The 17,076-nt window shown below is 39.2% G+C and overlaps 1 protein-coding gene across 18 annotated transcripts in view; it reads left to right on the forward strand.

Annotated features, from left to right (window-relative positions):
* Window positions 1-17,076, forward strand: part of ARID1B (AT-rich interaction domain 1B) — a 354,961-nt gene that overhangs the window by 278,371 nt on the left and 59,514 nt on the right. For 10 of the 18 annotated variants that reach the window (XM_083731947.1, XM_083731959.1, XM_083731961.1 and 7 more), the window contains 2 exons: window positions 8,065-8,392; window positions 10,099-10,227. In XM_083731947.1, the coding sequence (XP_083588073.1) occupies window positions 8,065-8,392; window positions 10,099-10,227 (457 nt within the window). The remainder of the gene's footprint in view (window positions 1-8,064; window positions 8,393-10,098; window positions 10,228-17,076) is intronic. The other 8 variants (XM_083731960.1, XM_083731964.1, XM_083731948.1 and 5 more) reach the window with 1 other exon arrangement.

Here is a 17,076-nt window from a genome sequence, read left to right on the forward strand (position 1 = left end):
ACCAGCAGGGAGGTCTCTGTCTTCAGAGTCCAACAGTAGTCAGCCATCATGACTGCGTCCCAGTGACCCTGATACCTGATCTCCATCTCTTTCATGTCCTGATGGAATCTCTCCCCCTGATTGTCACTCATTGAACCCAGGTTCTCAGGAAACCGGTCCATATGTGAAAATAGGTAGTACATCTTGACGCTCATGTTGCAGCCCAGGTTTCTGAAAGCAGTCAGCATGTTGTTGACAAGTTCTGCGTAGTTTCTGGCCTTATTGTTGCCAAGAAAGTTCTTCACTACCGGAACAAATGCCTTCCACGCTTCCAGTTCCACTTCGTTCATTGAGTTTCCGAACTCTGGATCTCTGATGAGCTGACGGATCTGAGGACCGTCAAAGATGCCAGCTTTCAACTTCTCCATGGTCAATCCTGGAAAAGCCTGGCACAAGTAAGTGAAGCAGTCACCATCCTTGTCCAGAGCCTTGGTGAACTGCTTGATTAAGCCGAACTTGATGTGCAGCGGTGGGAAGAGTATTCTGTCTCTGCCACCAGAGGGTCGTTGATGACGTTCCTTTTTCTGCAAGGCACCAATTTCTCCCGCACAGGCCAGTCCTTCTTCATGTAATGCTGAGCACGATCCCTACTCTCCCACATGCACAGAAAACATGGGTTGGTGAAGCCAGACTGTTGTCCCAACAAAAAGTTCACCATCTTCAGGTCAACACAAATAAACCACTTATGCTGATCATAACCAATTTTCTCCAGCACATACTTCACCGCTTCATAGTTCTCCTTCAGTGTACTTGAGTGAGCCAGGGGTTTTGATCCCCCAACTGTATGCTTTGCCGCACCAATTTATGGAAGATTTCGAGGTTTTATGACTTCAAACTGATCCCTTTTCGACATAATCACCCAGAACTATCGAACCTGAATACTTCTTGTCATTAAAATAATCATTTCCAATCAAAACAATTATTCGACATGGCATTTTACCCCCACCAACTTCTTCTAAAATGCTCCACACAAGCGTACATATGAACAAAATATTTAAAAAATGACATGTGGCCATAACTCAAAAACTTGACTTGATTGAGCAAAACCAATGTGATTTTTGGATTCAGCACATCAGATTCGTCCTAAATCAGCTGAAAAAACGCAGACAACAAATTTGTTGTTGACCAGTGTAATGAATTCTGCATTACACTAGATTTTATATTTCACAGTAGGAAGCAGATTAAAGATGCAATCATAACTGCTTATCTGGGAGTGAGCCCCATTGAATTCAATGGGACATTGGAGTAAATATGGTTAGGATTGCAGCCTTAGCACCTATAAGTTGCCCCTAGAAACAAAGTCAACTCTCAATCAACACTGCTGAAGAAAGAAAAGCAATGGAGCTCCTTATGGGACAGCAGGAATTATATATGATTGAATATGTAAACAGTAAAGCAATTTACATCTCTATTTGCATATAATGTCCACTTGTTTAGAAAAGCATTTATATAAGAATCCATGTCAGCTCAATGGTCCATTTTCATCAGATTCCTCCAACATTCTTAATCTCATCCAGTGGCATGGCTACAATATATTTGTTTGGGCCAATTAAATGGGTAAGTGGTTTTTATGGGGTGGTGGTCCTGTAGACCATTCTGTGCTGCTTGGAAGAAAGTCAGGATAAAAAATAAATAAGTGTTGAATTCTTTCTAGCAGACTTCACATGAAAGTTGTAATGTTTAAATTGGCCCTCAGAGGCATTGTTGAAGAACTATAGCCAGTCATATGAAACCTTTGTTTTTGCAGTGTTTCATATTGCAACTTTATTGGCTCACCCTCTGTGGGTTTGCACGCTTTTCAGGTTTGTCCAAAACGTTAGATATGAACGAACACAGATTCCAGTAAAAGTGCATGTTACTTGCCAAAACTCACCTAGCTTCACTGTAAAACCTCCGAAGAGGTTGCCATAATTACTATATCCCTTATCTTCCTGGCATATACTGAGACCCACTGATCTTTTCCCAACAACTTCTTTGGAGGAGAGTTTTTTTTTTAATGGTGTGGTTTTCTGAACATAATATACAGTACTTTATGGTTTATTATTCTCAACCAAAATGTCATTTTTGTCATAAAGCTGTTCTTCATCTTAAAGTTTTTTCCGTCCAGGCAACATAGATCATAATTATTTACTGGAATATTTCATCTTAAAATATTCTTCCTTTAGTGTGAACAATAGGTATAAAAATAGACTTCATTGTAGATTAATTTTACTGGTACATAAAGCCTTTGGTGAATGACATTAAACTGATACTAATTCTAGGCTAGTTTCTATGTGGATTTTGATGCTCCTAAACTATTGGTCCAGTTCAGACATCATGGCCTCTGACTCACATGGCCTCTGACTTTGGTCTCCTGTTCCCTCCTACAGTTGCTTGTTTACAATAGCTATAGTTAATTTTACTTACAAGTCAGGGCTGAGAAGCTAAGATCAAGCACAGTGAGGCATGGTCTAGTAGCAGGGTCTTGAGGTCAAACACAGCAGAGTGGTTCGAGGGTAGACAGGATTCCAAAAGCAAGGTATTAGCAAGGGTTGGTGGTAGCAGGTCAGTCAGGATAGGAGCAATAAGCTGGCTTGCCCAAAACTAAGGACTAGTGTTCTTCAAGAAACTAAGAGTTTATGTATCTGGTCACCCAAATCGGCTGCAACTGATTAGCCTAGCCTTCCAAGTTCCCTGCTCCCATATAGGCCCTTATTCCTGAGAAGTCCCATTCTTACAAACCTAGAGTGGGGGTTGAATGAACCTGGGAAGAAGCTAAGTTCATTCAAATAGTGCCTGAATATATCACTGATAGTTTGTGCAGTTTGCACTTCATCCTGTGACCATTCAAACTAGGGAACTACTTTTTTTTTTAAAAAAAGGATGAAAATCAACATACAGTTTTTGTATGTTATGGTTTTTTGGACAAAAAATCCCTACATTGTTCCTGATCCCAGTAGTTGTACAGCTCCTTCTCTTCCATTATAATCACCTGGTGTGCCCCCCACCCATGAACATAATGTTTTAGTTGTGGCATAAGTATTCCATCTTTTGACTTCTTGATCTGTATATAGACATGACAGAAAGGACCTCCATTCACTTTTAATGGAGCAAGATGGTTTTAAAGCAAGATGTAATACAACAGACCTTTGCCTCAAATACAGCTTTTGTAATGAGTGCTTTGAGTTCTGCCGAACAAAGATTTTGTATCCATTTATTTCTTTGCTTCACATAAAGACTTTCCTTCATTGATGGAGGAGCGGGAAAGCCTGTGAGGATTCAACATTGTTGAGTGTGTATTGTAATATATTTACTGTAGAGAGGAAACATAACATTTGTGCTGTTTAAAGAAGCCTTCAGTTTCTGTGAGCTCCCTTATTACATGTTTTAGAATTTTGAGGGAATATTTTAAAGAGCTTTAAAACTCTTGTTGACTCCAGTTGAAGAGATGATGCCAAAGACTGCTTTGACTGCTTTGTTTTCCATGAGCTAAGTTTAAAGTTAATAGGTTAAATCCAGTTGTGTCTCTCTACTGGCAGAAGGCTATTTGATGCAGTAGAAACGTCCTTGAGTAGAAAGGTAGAAGAGACTGTTTTTAGAAATTTCACCTTTCTTCTACAGACCCCTCTGTGACACCTCTCACACTGTTCGAATCTAAGGGGTCCCACCTTATAGGGGTGCAGAGAGCAGCAGATGTAAGGGGGAATCAGCAAAAATAATCTCTTCCCATTTTCTCCTCATGGAAACCTCCAGTAGATCAAAGAGCCTTCCACCAACCATTGGATGCAACCATATTTCATTAAGTGTTTCAACTTGCCAACCATTTTAGCAAATTCTTCAGCTGCTTGCAAGGATTTTTGGACACAAGTGTTGACAATAGTTCTGTTCTGTTGTGAAATTGCTTAATTGGGATAGTAATTTTAGTCCACTAGATGGATGATTTCATCTGCTTGTTTTAGAAGCTATTTGATTGCCTCTAATTCCACATTAGTTACTTCGCATGGTTGCTTTTGGTGCCTGCATGTAATGATGCCACTTGGAAACAACAATGGTTGAATCCTCTATAGGCAGATTCATCCATTTCTCTAGTTTTCTAAACTGAACTGTGAATTGGGTACATTGCTGAATGGCAGCAGTTTTGAGAATTAGCTTTCCAGCTGGTGGAAACCTTTTGGTTTGTAAAATATTATGCAATTATAAGGTCCCAAATTGTATGAACTGTGCAATAATTAGCTACTAGCTTATGTTGTAAAGAAGAAGAAAAAAACCCAGATTTATAATTTACCATAATGACCTAGCCATATTGAAATTATTGAGATTCTTGTCTGAAAATGGTAGCTTTCTTCTTAGTAAAACATTAGCCATTCAAACTGACTGAATGGAATTGATTTTAATGCCAAAGCAATGCTCTCAGATAACATGCCAAATACTGTGTCCATTTTCCTGTTAAGTTCTGCAGTTCCCTGTTCCCCCACTTTCTTTATACTGCAAATGAATTTCTGGGTTTTAGTCAAGAATTGGAACTATGAAAGCATTGGTGTATCAGAGATGTAGCCGCCTGCCAAATCACACAGAGGTTTGTTGATTCCATGCTTTGGTGATCATACAGTATCCTAAAAGTTAGGCTGAATAAGTGACAACCTTCATTTTATTCAGTGGCATGTTTGACATGTATCTAAAATGGTAGACACATGCACTGGAATTGATACATTTACAACTAGAGTTTAGTTTTTCTGTTCATTAAGTATAGCATGACATACACACATAAGCAATATAAAATGGCTGGATATGTGTGATTTATTTTATAGGAAGAAACACTTCATGAGCAAATGGTTAGTGTCTTCAGTTAGCCGTGTTAGAATTGATTCGGAACAAGCTTGTTACCAAAAATCTGTATAGAAGCACCCAGTAGAATTAAAATTCTGTTTTAAGTAGTTTATTTAAAATATTTATTTGTTGAGTATCTAAAGAAGAACTACACACTGTACAGAACATGTAAATAAGAAGATAGGCTTTGTCAAAATAGGTTTATTGTTCAGTCTTAAATGTGTTTGTATTTCTTGCCAGATCATCTTTAGGACTGTGAGTTTTCCCAATGACACTGACACTGAGACAGTTTGAACTTAAACCAGAGTACAAGTGCTTCTCTGGATTTGGTGCATGTCACACAATCTGCTACAATCTAGGCATGAGCTTGAGGATCTTGAAATATTTCTGTTTTCAAACTTAAAAGCTGAAGTCTATGTCTCCATTCCTCTATTTTAAATTTGGTTTAATAGGGCCGCTGCTTTCTCCTCTATATAAGACTCCAGAGCTCCTGCAATTAGTGATAATTCACTGAAATGGGCTGGAATCTGAAATCCATTGGCTGAAAGGAGAATGGGCTGCTTGTTAATGTTCCAAGGCTGCCACGCCAACCGGTACCCACTTGAAAAGTGTGGCTCTTGCACTTGGCTGCTTGACATGTCCAGCTGATGGAGGCTGGCTCAGCATCTGCTGCATTCATTGTATCTAATGGTGTATCCATCTGTTGGCTGTCAAAGCCATTGCCAGCAAATTACTAATATATTAGAGAAACATGGAAATAAGTTTGTAATTCTCATTCCTGGCTTTCTGTCTCGTTTGTTGCTATTTATTTATTTATTGAGGTGTTGAGGGAGGAAATCTACATTTCCCCCCCTAAAAGGTTATCGTGTTCTTGTCAACCTAGCCCATTCTGACTCAACCACTTTGATAAAGAAGATTCCTCTGTGTTTGTGGGTGATGTCTATTCTACTGCTGCCCTGCACGTAGCCCCAATAAGGAAAATTCAGAACAAATGTTTGTTTTTTTAATACCAGAAGATTACAAGGCGTTAGAGATCTATACTCATGCTTCTCTGTTGCAAATTAATTTTACAGTATCATATGAGAGGCTTCAGACAGGTCAATGTGTCTCTGAGACAAACACACACACATGGATATACATACACACTTGCAAGTGTGTGAGTTGAAGTTCACCAACATTTGGATGGCCACAGGTTCCCCCTCCCAGCTTTAGATGAGACTTCAGTGTCATCCCATGGAGACACTCTTTCTTTCTTTAAGATAAATGATTTACATTGGGATGGTATTATTTGGACATTAAATAAGAATGGAAGCAGGTAAAGGAACAACATCATCATCTCCCCAAAATCAGAACATGGGAAGTCACCCAAAAATGTTTAATTTGGAATGGAATAATTTGGCTTCTTAAATTGTATTATGATTTGGTATTGTATCAATGTGGCTTATATTGGATTATTATTAATGAAAAATTAATTAATTTTTTTTAAAGAGACATTCTTTCTTACCTGAAGCCATAAGACATTTGAGAGATCAAAAGAAAATGGGTTTTTTATCTTCTGTGACTCATCTTGTCTATGAATAGTAATATAGTACCTTTAACAGCTAGGATAGATCCTCCTCCTTGTATAAAGAAACTGGGAGACGCTTCTCATGCTGTTTCAAAGATTCAGTTACAATCTCAAGAAGTGCAGTTATATCTGATAAAGTTCCAGTCTTGACCAGAGATTCCTAATATAGCATATATGGGTCAGATCTATGCTGACGATTGGAATTATATACATTATATTATATATATTAGAAAGATTACTATGTAAAGCAGAAGTAGATAATGTTAGATTTCTGAGGGCTATTCAACCTGCAAGGTTTTTTCTCCTGACCACAAAGTCCTCACTGCTGCCATGTGATTACTAGGCAGGTGTGAAGAAGTTTTTCCAGGACAAAAGACCCAGCAGGTATTGATGTCACGTAAAGATTTTCCTGTTTCTCGTAGAATATGAATGGGAATGTCTGGTTTGTGTTCGCAAACACAGCTGCATAATAAAAATAGATATGTGTAGAACAAACAGTGGATATACCAGTGAATTTATATCTGAGTGGAAGTAAAATGTCAGCAATAAAGGCTGTTGGTGAATTGTTTATCAATTATATTAGAAAGGTTGATTACCTATGGCTGTGCTGGGGTGGGGATTAAAAAGTTGTACAGTGGTACCTTGGGTTACATACACTTCAGGTTACAGACTCCGCTAACTCAGAAATATTACCTCTGGTTAAGAACTTTGCTTCAGGATGAGAACAGAAATCGGGCTCCAGCAGCGCGGCAGCAGCAGGAGGCCCCATTAGCTAAAGTGGTGCTTCAGGTTAAGAACAGTTTCAGGTTAAGAACAGACCTCTGGAACGAATTAAGTACTTAACCCGAGGTACCACTGTATTTAAAATAGCAGCTAAAACTGGAGGCTGGCATTTCATTTTAAGCACATAGTGGGAGTGCTTGTTGTCAGTTCTTAAAGCGAATGCTCAATGTTATTTAATTTCCTTTAAAATCACAAGATAGAACTTGTAAGGCATGACTGAGTTAAAAGTTTACGGAAGAAGGAAAAAGAAATAGACATAATGTAACCGGGCTTGCATATGAACCTATTATGAAGATACTATGACAATACCAATCTAGATCTTTATTTGTTAATGTACAAAGGGCACGGGGAAGGAATTATATATGTTCTGTGTTTCTTATTCTAGAATGTGAAGAATGAGAGGAAAGGGATCTAATGTTTCCATTTCAGTGAAAAGTCTGCTTAATTGGGAACACTTTTTCAAAGTATAGGAGCAACAAGGAAGACATGCCACCACAGCCTGCAATGCACAGTACTCACCCTAGCTATATTTTCTTAAGGTCCTTCCTTGTTTCACCCCTATGTTTCTACTTCCCCACTCTTTTCAACCCTGCTTCTGGTGTTGCAGGATGATTATGCAGCTGCAGTCCCCACCCCCACCTCCCAAAATATCCTGCCTTCTCCTGTCCACCACATATCCTCAGTGAAGCAAGTCCACCACTTTCAGAAATCCTTATCTGCAGAAAACCAGTATTGAATAATAGATAGGGAATCCTCCATTTGTGTCTTGCACTGTTTGGGTTATTTCATTTAATGAGATTTTCCAGCAAGCTGTTTCTCTGAATCCAAGGTTGTAACTTTATTTTCCTCTGTTACATTGTTTTGTCTAGGAAACTACTCCAGACAGCCAACGTACTCTGGGGTGACCAACACGAGTTACAGTGGCCCAGGACCTGGTATGGGTATAAATGCCAGCAGCCAGATGCATGGACAAGGGCCAGGCCAGCCTTGTGGTACCATACCCCTGGGACGAATGCCATCAGCTGGGATGCAGAGCAGACCGTTTCCTGGAAATATGAGCAGTATGACCCCCAATTCTCCAGGCATGTCTCAGCAGGGAGGCCCAGGGATGGGACCACCCATGCCGACTGTGAACCGTAAGGCACAGGAGGCGGCTGCAGCAGTGATGCAGGCTGCCGCAAACTCCGCCCAGAGCAGGTATGAGTCCAAAGGAAAGGTTCCAAAACCATTTAAAATGTACTTGCTTATAAAGTAAAGGAGGTTTGTGCAAAGGACAAAATGGTATAATTGTTAAAAGAAACCCAAATGACAGTGGCAGGTGTTTACCATTTCAAGACATGTTTTATATCTATGAATATAAGTATTTATAGTTCCACAGTTTTAATATGACGTAAAAAGTAAAATCCCTACAATTAACCCCTGCAATTCTGAAAGGGTAAATTTTGTACACACAGGTGTGGCATGAATTGTTGGGGAAAGGAGGGTGGAAAGAAGCACCATTGCTGGGATCGTTGTTGTCTCTTGGGCATTTGAAGTCTCCAGAACATTTTCAAAATTCATTCGCCAATGGATATGAGCAGTTGTGGGCAGGGGCCACCCTTTTTAAAGCTAACCAGAATATCTAATTTATAACTGCTGTTCTGAGGTGGAGACTGAAATATGGATTATTAATCTCTAGTCTTGTGGTTTTTGCAGTACAGGAAGCATCTTCCTCAGGTCTTGAGTTAGCACCATAAATTTACACTCCATAGCTAATATGTGCAGCCAACTATCCCTGGGATGATATCTCCAAGACCCTTAAGGGAGAATACCTGGTCACTGGATTGCAGTATGTGCCTGCAGTTCTAAAAACCTGTGGAAACGCAAATAGCATCTTTCCTTGTGCTGCCTATGGCAGCCATGGGGAACACATGCTCTCACGTTTCTTGAGATCATGTTGTGTTTCTCTGTTTCATAGTGTTGAAATAGACAGACTTTTCCTCAGCAGAAAAATGAATTTTATTGTTTTGCAAGATGGATCTATATGCATGTGTATATTAAGTGCATGCATATATAAAATACATATTTATACACATTTCTACAGACATATACATTGCATTTGGTTATATAATATACCATTGATGACCTTACGCACTAATTACTCCAGATATTTTTATGTCTATTATGCATATAAAGGAAAAGGTATACACAACTTGTTTGTACTATGGAGGATTAGGTAGACCTAAAACATCTTTTAAAACCCCCAAAATACTACTATTTTAATAGGATAAAATCACATTACCTTTCTAAATTACTGACCTGGGCTCCTGTGAAATTCAGTAGATCAACAGGTTTTATGCATTTTTTTGTTTTGGTTTGAGCAATTGGTATTTTACAAACATAAAAGCAATATAATTAATTTTAAACATTAATAATTGCCAGTAAAATAGAGTGCATGGTTGCAATTCACATTATGAATTTGGATAAAGAATTTCATATTTGATTTAAACACACAAACATAATACCCGTAGGTTGCTTTCCCACTTGAAGCCTAACTCTCAAATCTATTTTGTAGACTTACTTTTCAGTTGCTGTATCTCCATAATCAAAACACAACATTTCAAAACCTCTTCATCACATTGTGCGCCCCAGGTAATCTAACACCTGTAGGAAGATTATGAAGTCATTAGACCTTAATTGCAAAAGGAACATTAGGAAGCAACTTGTGGGATGAATCCCTTTTTATCCAAGAGGTTTGGAAGCACAGCATTTTTCTCCTTGGTTCCTAATGGAAAGCTATATGGCTATTTGCCCAACAGTAAGAATCCTACATGCTTCAGTATGGAAGGATTGTAGCTGACGAGGTGGTTCATGCTTGTGATCCAATACAAATCCAAAGAAGCTGTTCTTTTGTTCTGCTTTAGGCCACCATACATTAGGTCGCCTGCTTATCCCAGCCAGTCTGGGGCTGGCGGACGCCCCATGTTTTCTTCACAGCACCCCAACTATGGCAGCACTCAGGCTCCCATGATGCATCAGCCTGACCAGTACGGGTAGGTAGCCATGTAAACTGGACTTGCTGTGGGATCTTGACAGGGTTCTTTCTCCTAAATGTTATATGCCATTTGGCTATTGAAGGCACTCCAGATCAAGTATAATGCTTGCATCTGAAAAGGAATTTGCTTTTTTGTTTTTACTAACTATGTCAGATATGATTTTTAAAAAGACAAACAAAAAACTGCATGTCACCCACACTGCATGGCTTGTGGCATGGCTCTGTTTCCTTCATGCCTGAGAGGGAAATGAAGATCTCCATTGGCTGCAAATAAATTAAATCTTGTGTTTTTCTGCACCATTACTTGTCCCTTCCTCCATTTTTTTGTCGTTGTTGTCTAGGAGCAGAATCATGAGACACTGAAATTACCATGGCTGTCTTGTTGTTATCATCACATTAAGCTTCTCCCCAAAAATACGCTATGTATTTATGAAACTGATTGCAGAAGCAATGGCAGTAGTTAGTAATGGGGCTTATAAAAGGTTTCATGGTATCATAATTTAAACAATTTATGAAAGGGTGACAGCCTGCTAACACTTCTGCCAAGGGGTGTAAAACTTGAGGTGTCTAGTATGAAATTACCTGAACTACGGGGGATTTTGTTCCAGTTAATTGTGTTTTCATCAGTATTTCCCTACTCTTTTTTTAAAAGATTACGTCACTGTGAAAGTGCTCCCACCATTCAGTTTCAAAATTTTCAGAAGTAATACACACCCAGTCAAATTACTGCTATCACTGGCCAACTGAAAATCCCCAAAGTTGCAGTATTCTTCTCTGGATGCAGGGAGACCAATGAGTCCTGATTTTGCTAACATGAAATATTTAAAAGAATTGTGTGGCACCCCTGAAAAATATGAAGCAAACTATTAGGACTCTAACACTGTGGAAGTTTATAGTTCCTTTTACTTAAGATTTTTGATAGTCAAGTTAACATTTTGGTCAGTGTCTACATGCATTTGAACGTAACAGTAAGCAGTGGTTTGGCACTCCAAGCATGAACTGGAACAAGCCCAAGCAAAGCCTTAGGCACATTTGCCCCCCTCGTCTCCTTCCATGTGACCACTAGTGTCTACTTCTGGTTTCACAGAATTTTGGCTTGTTATATAGGAATCAGAGATGGTGGTTTGAAACAAATTCTGGGGTGTTAAAACATGCCAGCTACATAACCCGTAATTTGAAGTTGGCTTGTTTTGAAACCGATCAGAGTTCGTTTAAAACTGTGATGTTTAGTTTGTACACAACAACAAACCAGGATTCTCTGTAACCAAAAATAAACACATATTTTCCCCAGCTGCATAGAAGGAGGAGGAGGAAAGGCGAAGTTTATGAGCCCAATAATTTGCTTGGGCTTGTTCCAGCTCAAGTACATAGTACATGTGAACTGGGCCATGATAGGTAGTTGTTTTTAAAAACAAAAACAAAAACCCCTAGAACAACACACTTATAAAAGTCACAGAGAGTGAACGCGCGCAGTGTTTTTCTACCACATCATTAGTTTTGAAGGGGAAGCCTGTAGTTTTCGAATGTCATTGGCAATTGTAACAAAATACCGATCTTTGGTGCCTGGATTAAAATAAAATAAGAGAGTGCAATCCTCCTCCCCCAAAGTTCCTTGGAATGAATGAAGTTTTGAACTTGCTTAAGTGAGTTGGGTGGGAAGTAGTTTTATGAAACGCTTTTGATGGCTTCCAAGTCATATACTAAACTGTAACATGATCCCAGTGTTGAAAGCACGGATTTCTTTTTTTCTAAACCACAAGAAATGCTCTTAGAAATTTAGGAATCTTATTTAGACACAGAAAGCTAGTTTGGCTTTGCTGTGCCAAGTCACATTAAGCAACTGTGTAAAATGAATTTAAATGGCATGCATCAGAGCGAGCTCACTTCTGCTGAGGCAGAAAATCAATGCCTGCTAAGCAGAACTTGAACAATCAAGATCAGGGATTCAATCGGTTATATTATCCTGGTGCAGAATTCTACCCTTCTAATTAAAAAGAAAGGTTAATAGTGCAATCCTAACAATGTCTACTCAGAGGTACTCTTACTGAATTTAGTAGGCCTTACTCCCTGGTAAGGAGGGTTAGGATTGCAACCTAAGACTTTTAGAAGCAACATCATTCCGACATCTCTACAGAAGTAGTAGTTACCCTCTTGAATGGTAACTATTTTTTGTTATAATAATCCAGATGGTATATTATGTAGGAACACTATATTCACTACTAAGCAGACAAGCCTTTCTCTAGTGTGGTTTGGACTTGGTGCCAAAGAGTAATACCATTCTTGGAGATCAGCAAATAACCCTGAAAAAGCAGGAAGCCATAAAGAGTTAAATCACTTTCCTTTTCCTTTTTCTTGTTTTTGTCCTGGCCAAGACTTTCAGAAGCTGTATATTATGGATAAGGAGAGTATGCTCACATGTGACAAATCTCTGCAATTACCATGGAAGGATACAGTGAGTGCACTATAAAAATGAAGGATGGCAACAACAACTGAGCTTTAGACTTCCTCAACGGGTTGGATATGAAGAAGTAATAAAGGCAACAAATAAACTTGGGATTAAATTTTAAGGGGTTTCCAATTTTGAATGTCTCTTGATGGGTGCCCAAGTTGAGACACATGGTCTCTGATAGACGCTGCTGAGCACACACATTGTAGCTTCGAAAAAGGAGTGTATTTGATGGTGTGTATTTAATAAAGGCCTTCAAGCAGTGGGAGGCTTACATCTTTTTGGGGTCTGTTTGCTGAAATGGAAGGGGGATACAATCTGCCGGCACAAAATGCTATAGCCTTCTCCGTAGCAAATCAGTGAGCACAAAGGGGGACACACAGCTTTAGTTCACTTCCTTTGTGTTTATCTTGAAACTGCTAGAGAAGTAAAGGAGGGGGAGAGTTAAAGCAGTATGCATTCCTGTGTTAGTTCTTGTTTCCCTGTTTTGTTTTTGAATACAAAGAGACCTAAGAAGAGATTCACAGATTCAGGTATTTATTATTTGTGGTTCTAGCTCACCCTTCACTGAGTGGTCCCAGGGCAGGTTACAAAAAGGTACCATAGACACAAATTTTATTTATTTATAATTAGCACTGCCTTCCTGCCATCAAGCATAAAGATACATGTCCAAATGTGTCATTGTAGGTAATTTCTGGTAATACGTTAAGTGATTCCACTCCACCAGAAAGCTGCCGGCTATGTTGGATGTCAGGTTATTGCCAAGTGTCTTATGTGAAATGACTAATGCCTTCCGACACTTGCCTGTATATATAGTAAAATATGCTACATATACAAAAATTTCAGGAATTGGTATGGTATTCAAATATGCAAACCCAGTTTTAAGTGTGAGGAAAACAGATATTCATCACAGTCCAGACTGGACAAATGTAGTATTGCAGAGTTGCACTGTGTGAATACTATATTTTTTCATATGTCAATTATAGTTCAGACAATAGGTACAAAAATGTTTTAATGTGTTTGCTCAGAATGTTGTTTGTTCCTTCTCTTAAAAAGGGGGGGGTTTAGGCACTTCATTTTAAAGTTTGGAAGTACTAGTTACTAGTTGAAACATATCAGCAATTAGTGGTCAGGTCACCATGTGAAAACTCATAAGCATCTGAATATTGCAAATTTTTATTCAGATGCTGAGTGAGGGCTTCTTTTCTCTTTATCTAGAACTTTTAAAAATATGTTTTAATTTTGTGTGCTGCCCTGAGACCTTGGTATATAAATCAATCAAACAAACTTACTAAATGCATGTCAGAAGGGCCCCCTAAGGGCACAGTCAAAAACAGCTTCCATGAGAAACCATCCTTGCATATTACATGGCCAACACTTATATTGGCTGTCTCGACTTGCAGAGGCTCAGCATGAGCTGAAGCTCCCTGGACATAAGGGCTGGAATTTCCCATGCTAGACCCTATATTAGAGCTGTCAATTAATACTGTAATTTTGTCAAAAGGAAATGCACAGTTGCAAAGAGAATTTATTTGGCCTTTGGATTCCTTGATACTCTACCACCTAAGACACTAAGCCTTGGATAGAGAGGAGTCTAAGCTTGCACTAAAGTGTTCCTCTTTGTACACAGAGGTCATGGCTCCTTTTGATGTCTGTTGAACATGCAGAACGTTAATCCTTCAGATAGAGCAGGGATTGCCACTAGAAGGTAGATTAAAACATCTCATATTTGAGCAAATGGAACCTCGCACTTATCTGGATCTAAGGCTCAGTCTTTCATAGTATCATGAACTGCAATACACAATAATAATTTTAATTGCATTATGTTTCAGTTTACTTCATTCTTCGTAAACCCGCTGCATTCTCAGCCTGTACTGCACTATCTGGGTTCAGTAGTGTGTGCACTTATTTGCAATTGAGGTGCATTGAAATAATTGGTCTGGTTTGCATAACTTGCTAAATAAGACTTTGATTTAGTGAAACCCACAGCTACTTGGCTTTTCCCTGGTCCTTTTTGTTGCCCGCCACATTCTGAAGTCCAAGTTTGGTTTAGTGTGTAATCTGAAATAGGGCTCGCTCATGTTTAATCTCTCTCCACACTAACCACAAACTGTAGCCAAGAACAAACTTTGGTTACATCTCATGGTTAGGGAGGAGAGAGATTAACCATGAATCTTGGTTTTGATGATATGCTAAGCCAAAGTTTGGCTTGGTGCAGGGGAGGAGTCGTGGGGCTGCAAGTTCCTTTCAGAGCTTGCATCTTCATGTGGTCTTGTTAAGGCAAGGATTGGCTTGGTATGTCATGCATATCAGTGACACTTACTTTTGAGTAAAGCTGACTCTTTATCATGTCAGGTCGTCAGTCTACTTAATGCACCTGATGAAAATCTCTTTATTTGGCAATCACTCGTAGCTGAGTAAGATTGTCTTCCATAAACATGGTTTTAACAGTGGATCCATAAGTGACTGTGGAGGCCAGTTCTGGATCCACACATCTTTCCACAATGGGGACATAGGTTTCTGGGTGGGAGTTGATCATGGTGAGGGTTTGCCAAGCGTGCCTTCCTCGTAGCACGTTTCTCCCTTTCATCCTGAGTTCAAGCGTATTCAAAGCTGGTAAAGGCTGTTCTCCAGTTGGAGCGTTCGCAGGCCAGTGTTTCCCAGTTGCCGGTGTTTATACTACATTTTTAAAGATTTGCCTTGAGAGAGTCTTAAAACCTCTTTTGTTGACCACCGGCTATACTCATATATGACCATCATGTGAATATTACATTTCTGTGAAGCATTGAGAGAACCTAGGGTGGGTTCCCTTTTGCTGCCTGTGTTACACAGGCCAGTGACCAAAATGGTTGTTAGTTAACATGGCAGAGTCAATGAAGTGCGGGATTGTCGCGTATTTCACGCGGCGCTTTCAGCAGAGACGCTAAGAGTTCCAGGTTTTTCCAGTGCAGTCTTTTTTAATGTGAGCTATATACAGGCATATACAAAAGAAACAGTCCATACAGAGTACTTACAAACGAAGACTCTCCACTACAGCACAACCACCACACTACAGCACAACCACCACACCAACCACACCCACTGTTAAACAGGCTTTCCTTTTTAAAACAGGTGATAGCCAATCACATTAATCACACTCCTGCTGAGTCACTCTGACTCAGCAGAGTATTGCATCATCCTGTTGAAGCCTGCAGACTTATCCAGGATCCTGCGAATCCCAACAGGGATATGGTTGTTTCTGCTTTGGTGAAGTTCAGTTCAGGCATTAAAGGGGGACCAAGTAGCATATTCTTTTTGGATTTGTACTACTGTAAATCCAGAATAACTGTGTTGTTCTTCGTATGGATGGGTTCAGAATATAGATTCTCTTAGCAATGTAAACTGCATGAGTCTGAATACATATAATCTTTTACATGCAGCTGAGTCCTCCATCAGCATTTTCCAGTGCTATCTCTGTATTTGTAATTCATTTTTCATATTGCTAGTGCTAGCAAAGCATTTTCTCCATATTTCCTCCAGAGCCTTGAGCATGCAAGACTGCTGATGGACTAGGAGCCACTGGCAAGGAAATACAGTTAACAGGCATGATGCATTAAAGTGTCAAGCAGGGGAAAACAGGGCAAAAGATTTCAGAAGTCGAAATGCTTAAGTAAAAAATAATAATTCTTGGTAGGGCTGGATTTCCCCGTAGCAAATTTAAATATTCACACAGAGCATGCTGAACTGCTACTGCATTGTCTGTATGTTTAACCCATTTGATCTTGAAAGCTTGATTTAAAATTATAATAATGTTTAAAAGCACACTCGTGGCATTCACATCTTATACAGCAGAAGGGGTTGAAGCAGCACCATAAATCCTCTTTTTAATTTTATCTCTTCCTGCGTTTTGAAGTCTGGGGTTGGTCTTTGTTTTTAGCCTTCCCTCTGAGCTGAGATATGATGATTTCTCTACTTGCAGCTGCTGTGCATAACAAGAAGGCTAATATTCCCATCCACGTTTGTATATGTATGCAAGCCAGGACATTTGTAGATATAAGACTGCCAGTTGTGAATTCCCCACAATAAACTAAACTAAGGTAGTGATTTATTTATTTTTCAGCCTCATTTGGTGGAGGAATTGGAAGTGTTATCTTTAGAACAAATCCGACTCACAGTATCGAATTTAGTGTCCTGTGGAACATTGGTGTAAAACTTTACCTGCTGGTAATGAAAGAAGCAAGATTTGTGGAGGGTGTTTCATGTTAGGTGCAGTAGCATCCTAATTTCTATAATTAATTACTGTTTTTGTTTTTGTTATGTCCCTACCAGAGCAGCTAGCAACAATATCATAGCACAGTAAAATATCACAAAACAATAATTCAGTAACAAATCAGAGATAATACAAAGGACTGTTAGTCATTC

This window comes from Podarcis gaigeae, assembly GCF_964106915.1.
Source record: "Podarcis gaigeae genome assembly, chromosome: 3".
NCBI classification, from domain to species: Eukaryota; Metazoa; Chordata; class Lepidosauria; order Squamata; family Lacertidae; genus Podarcis; species Podarcis gaigeae.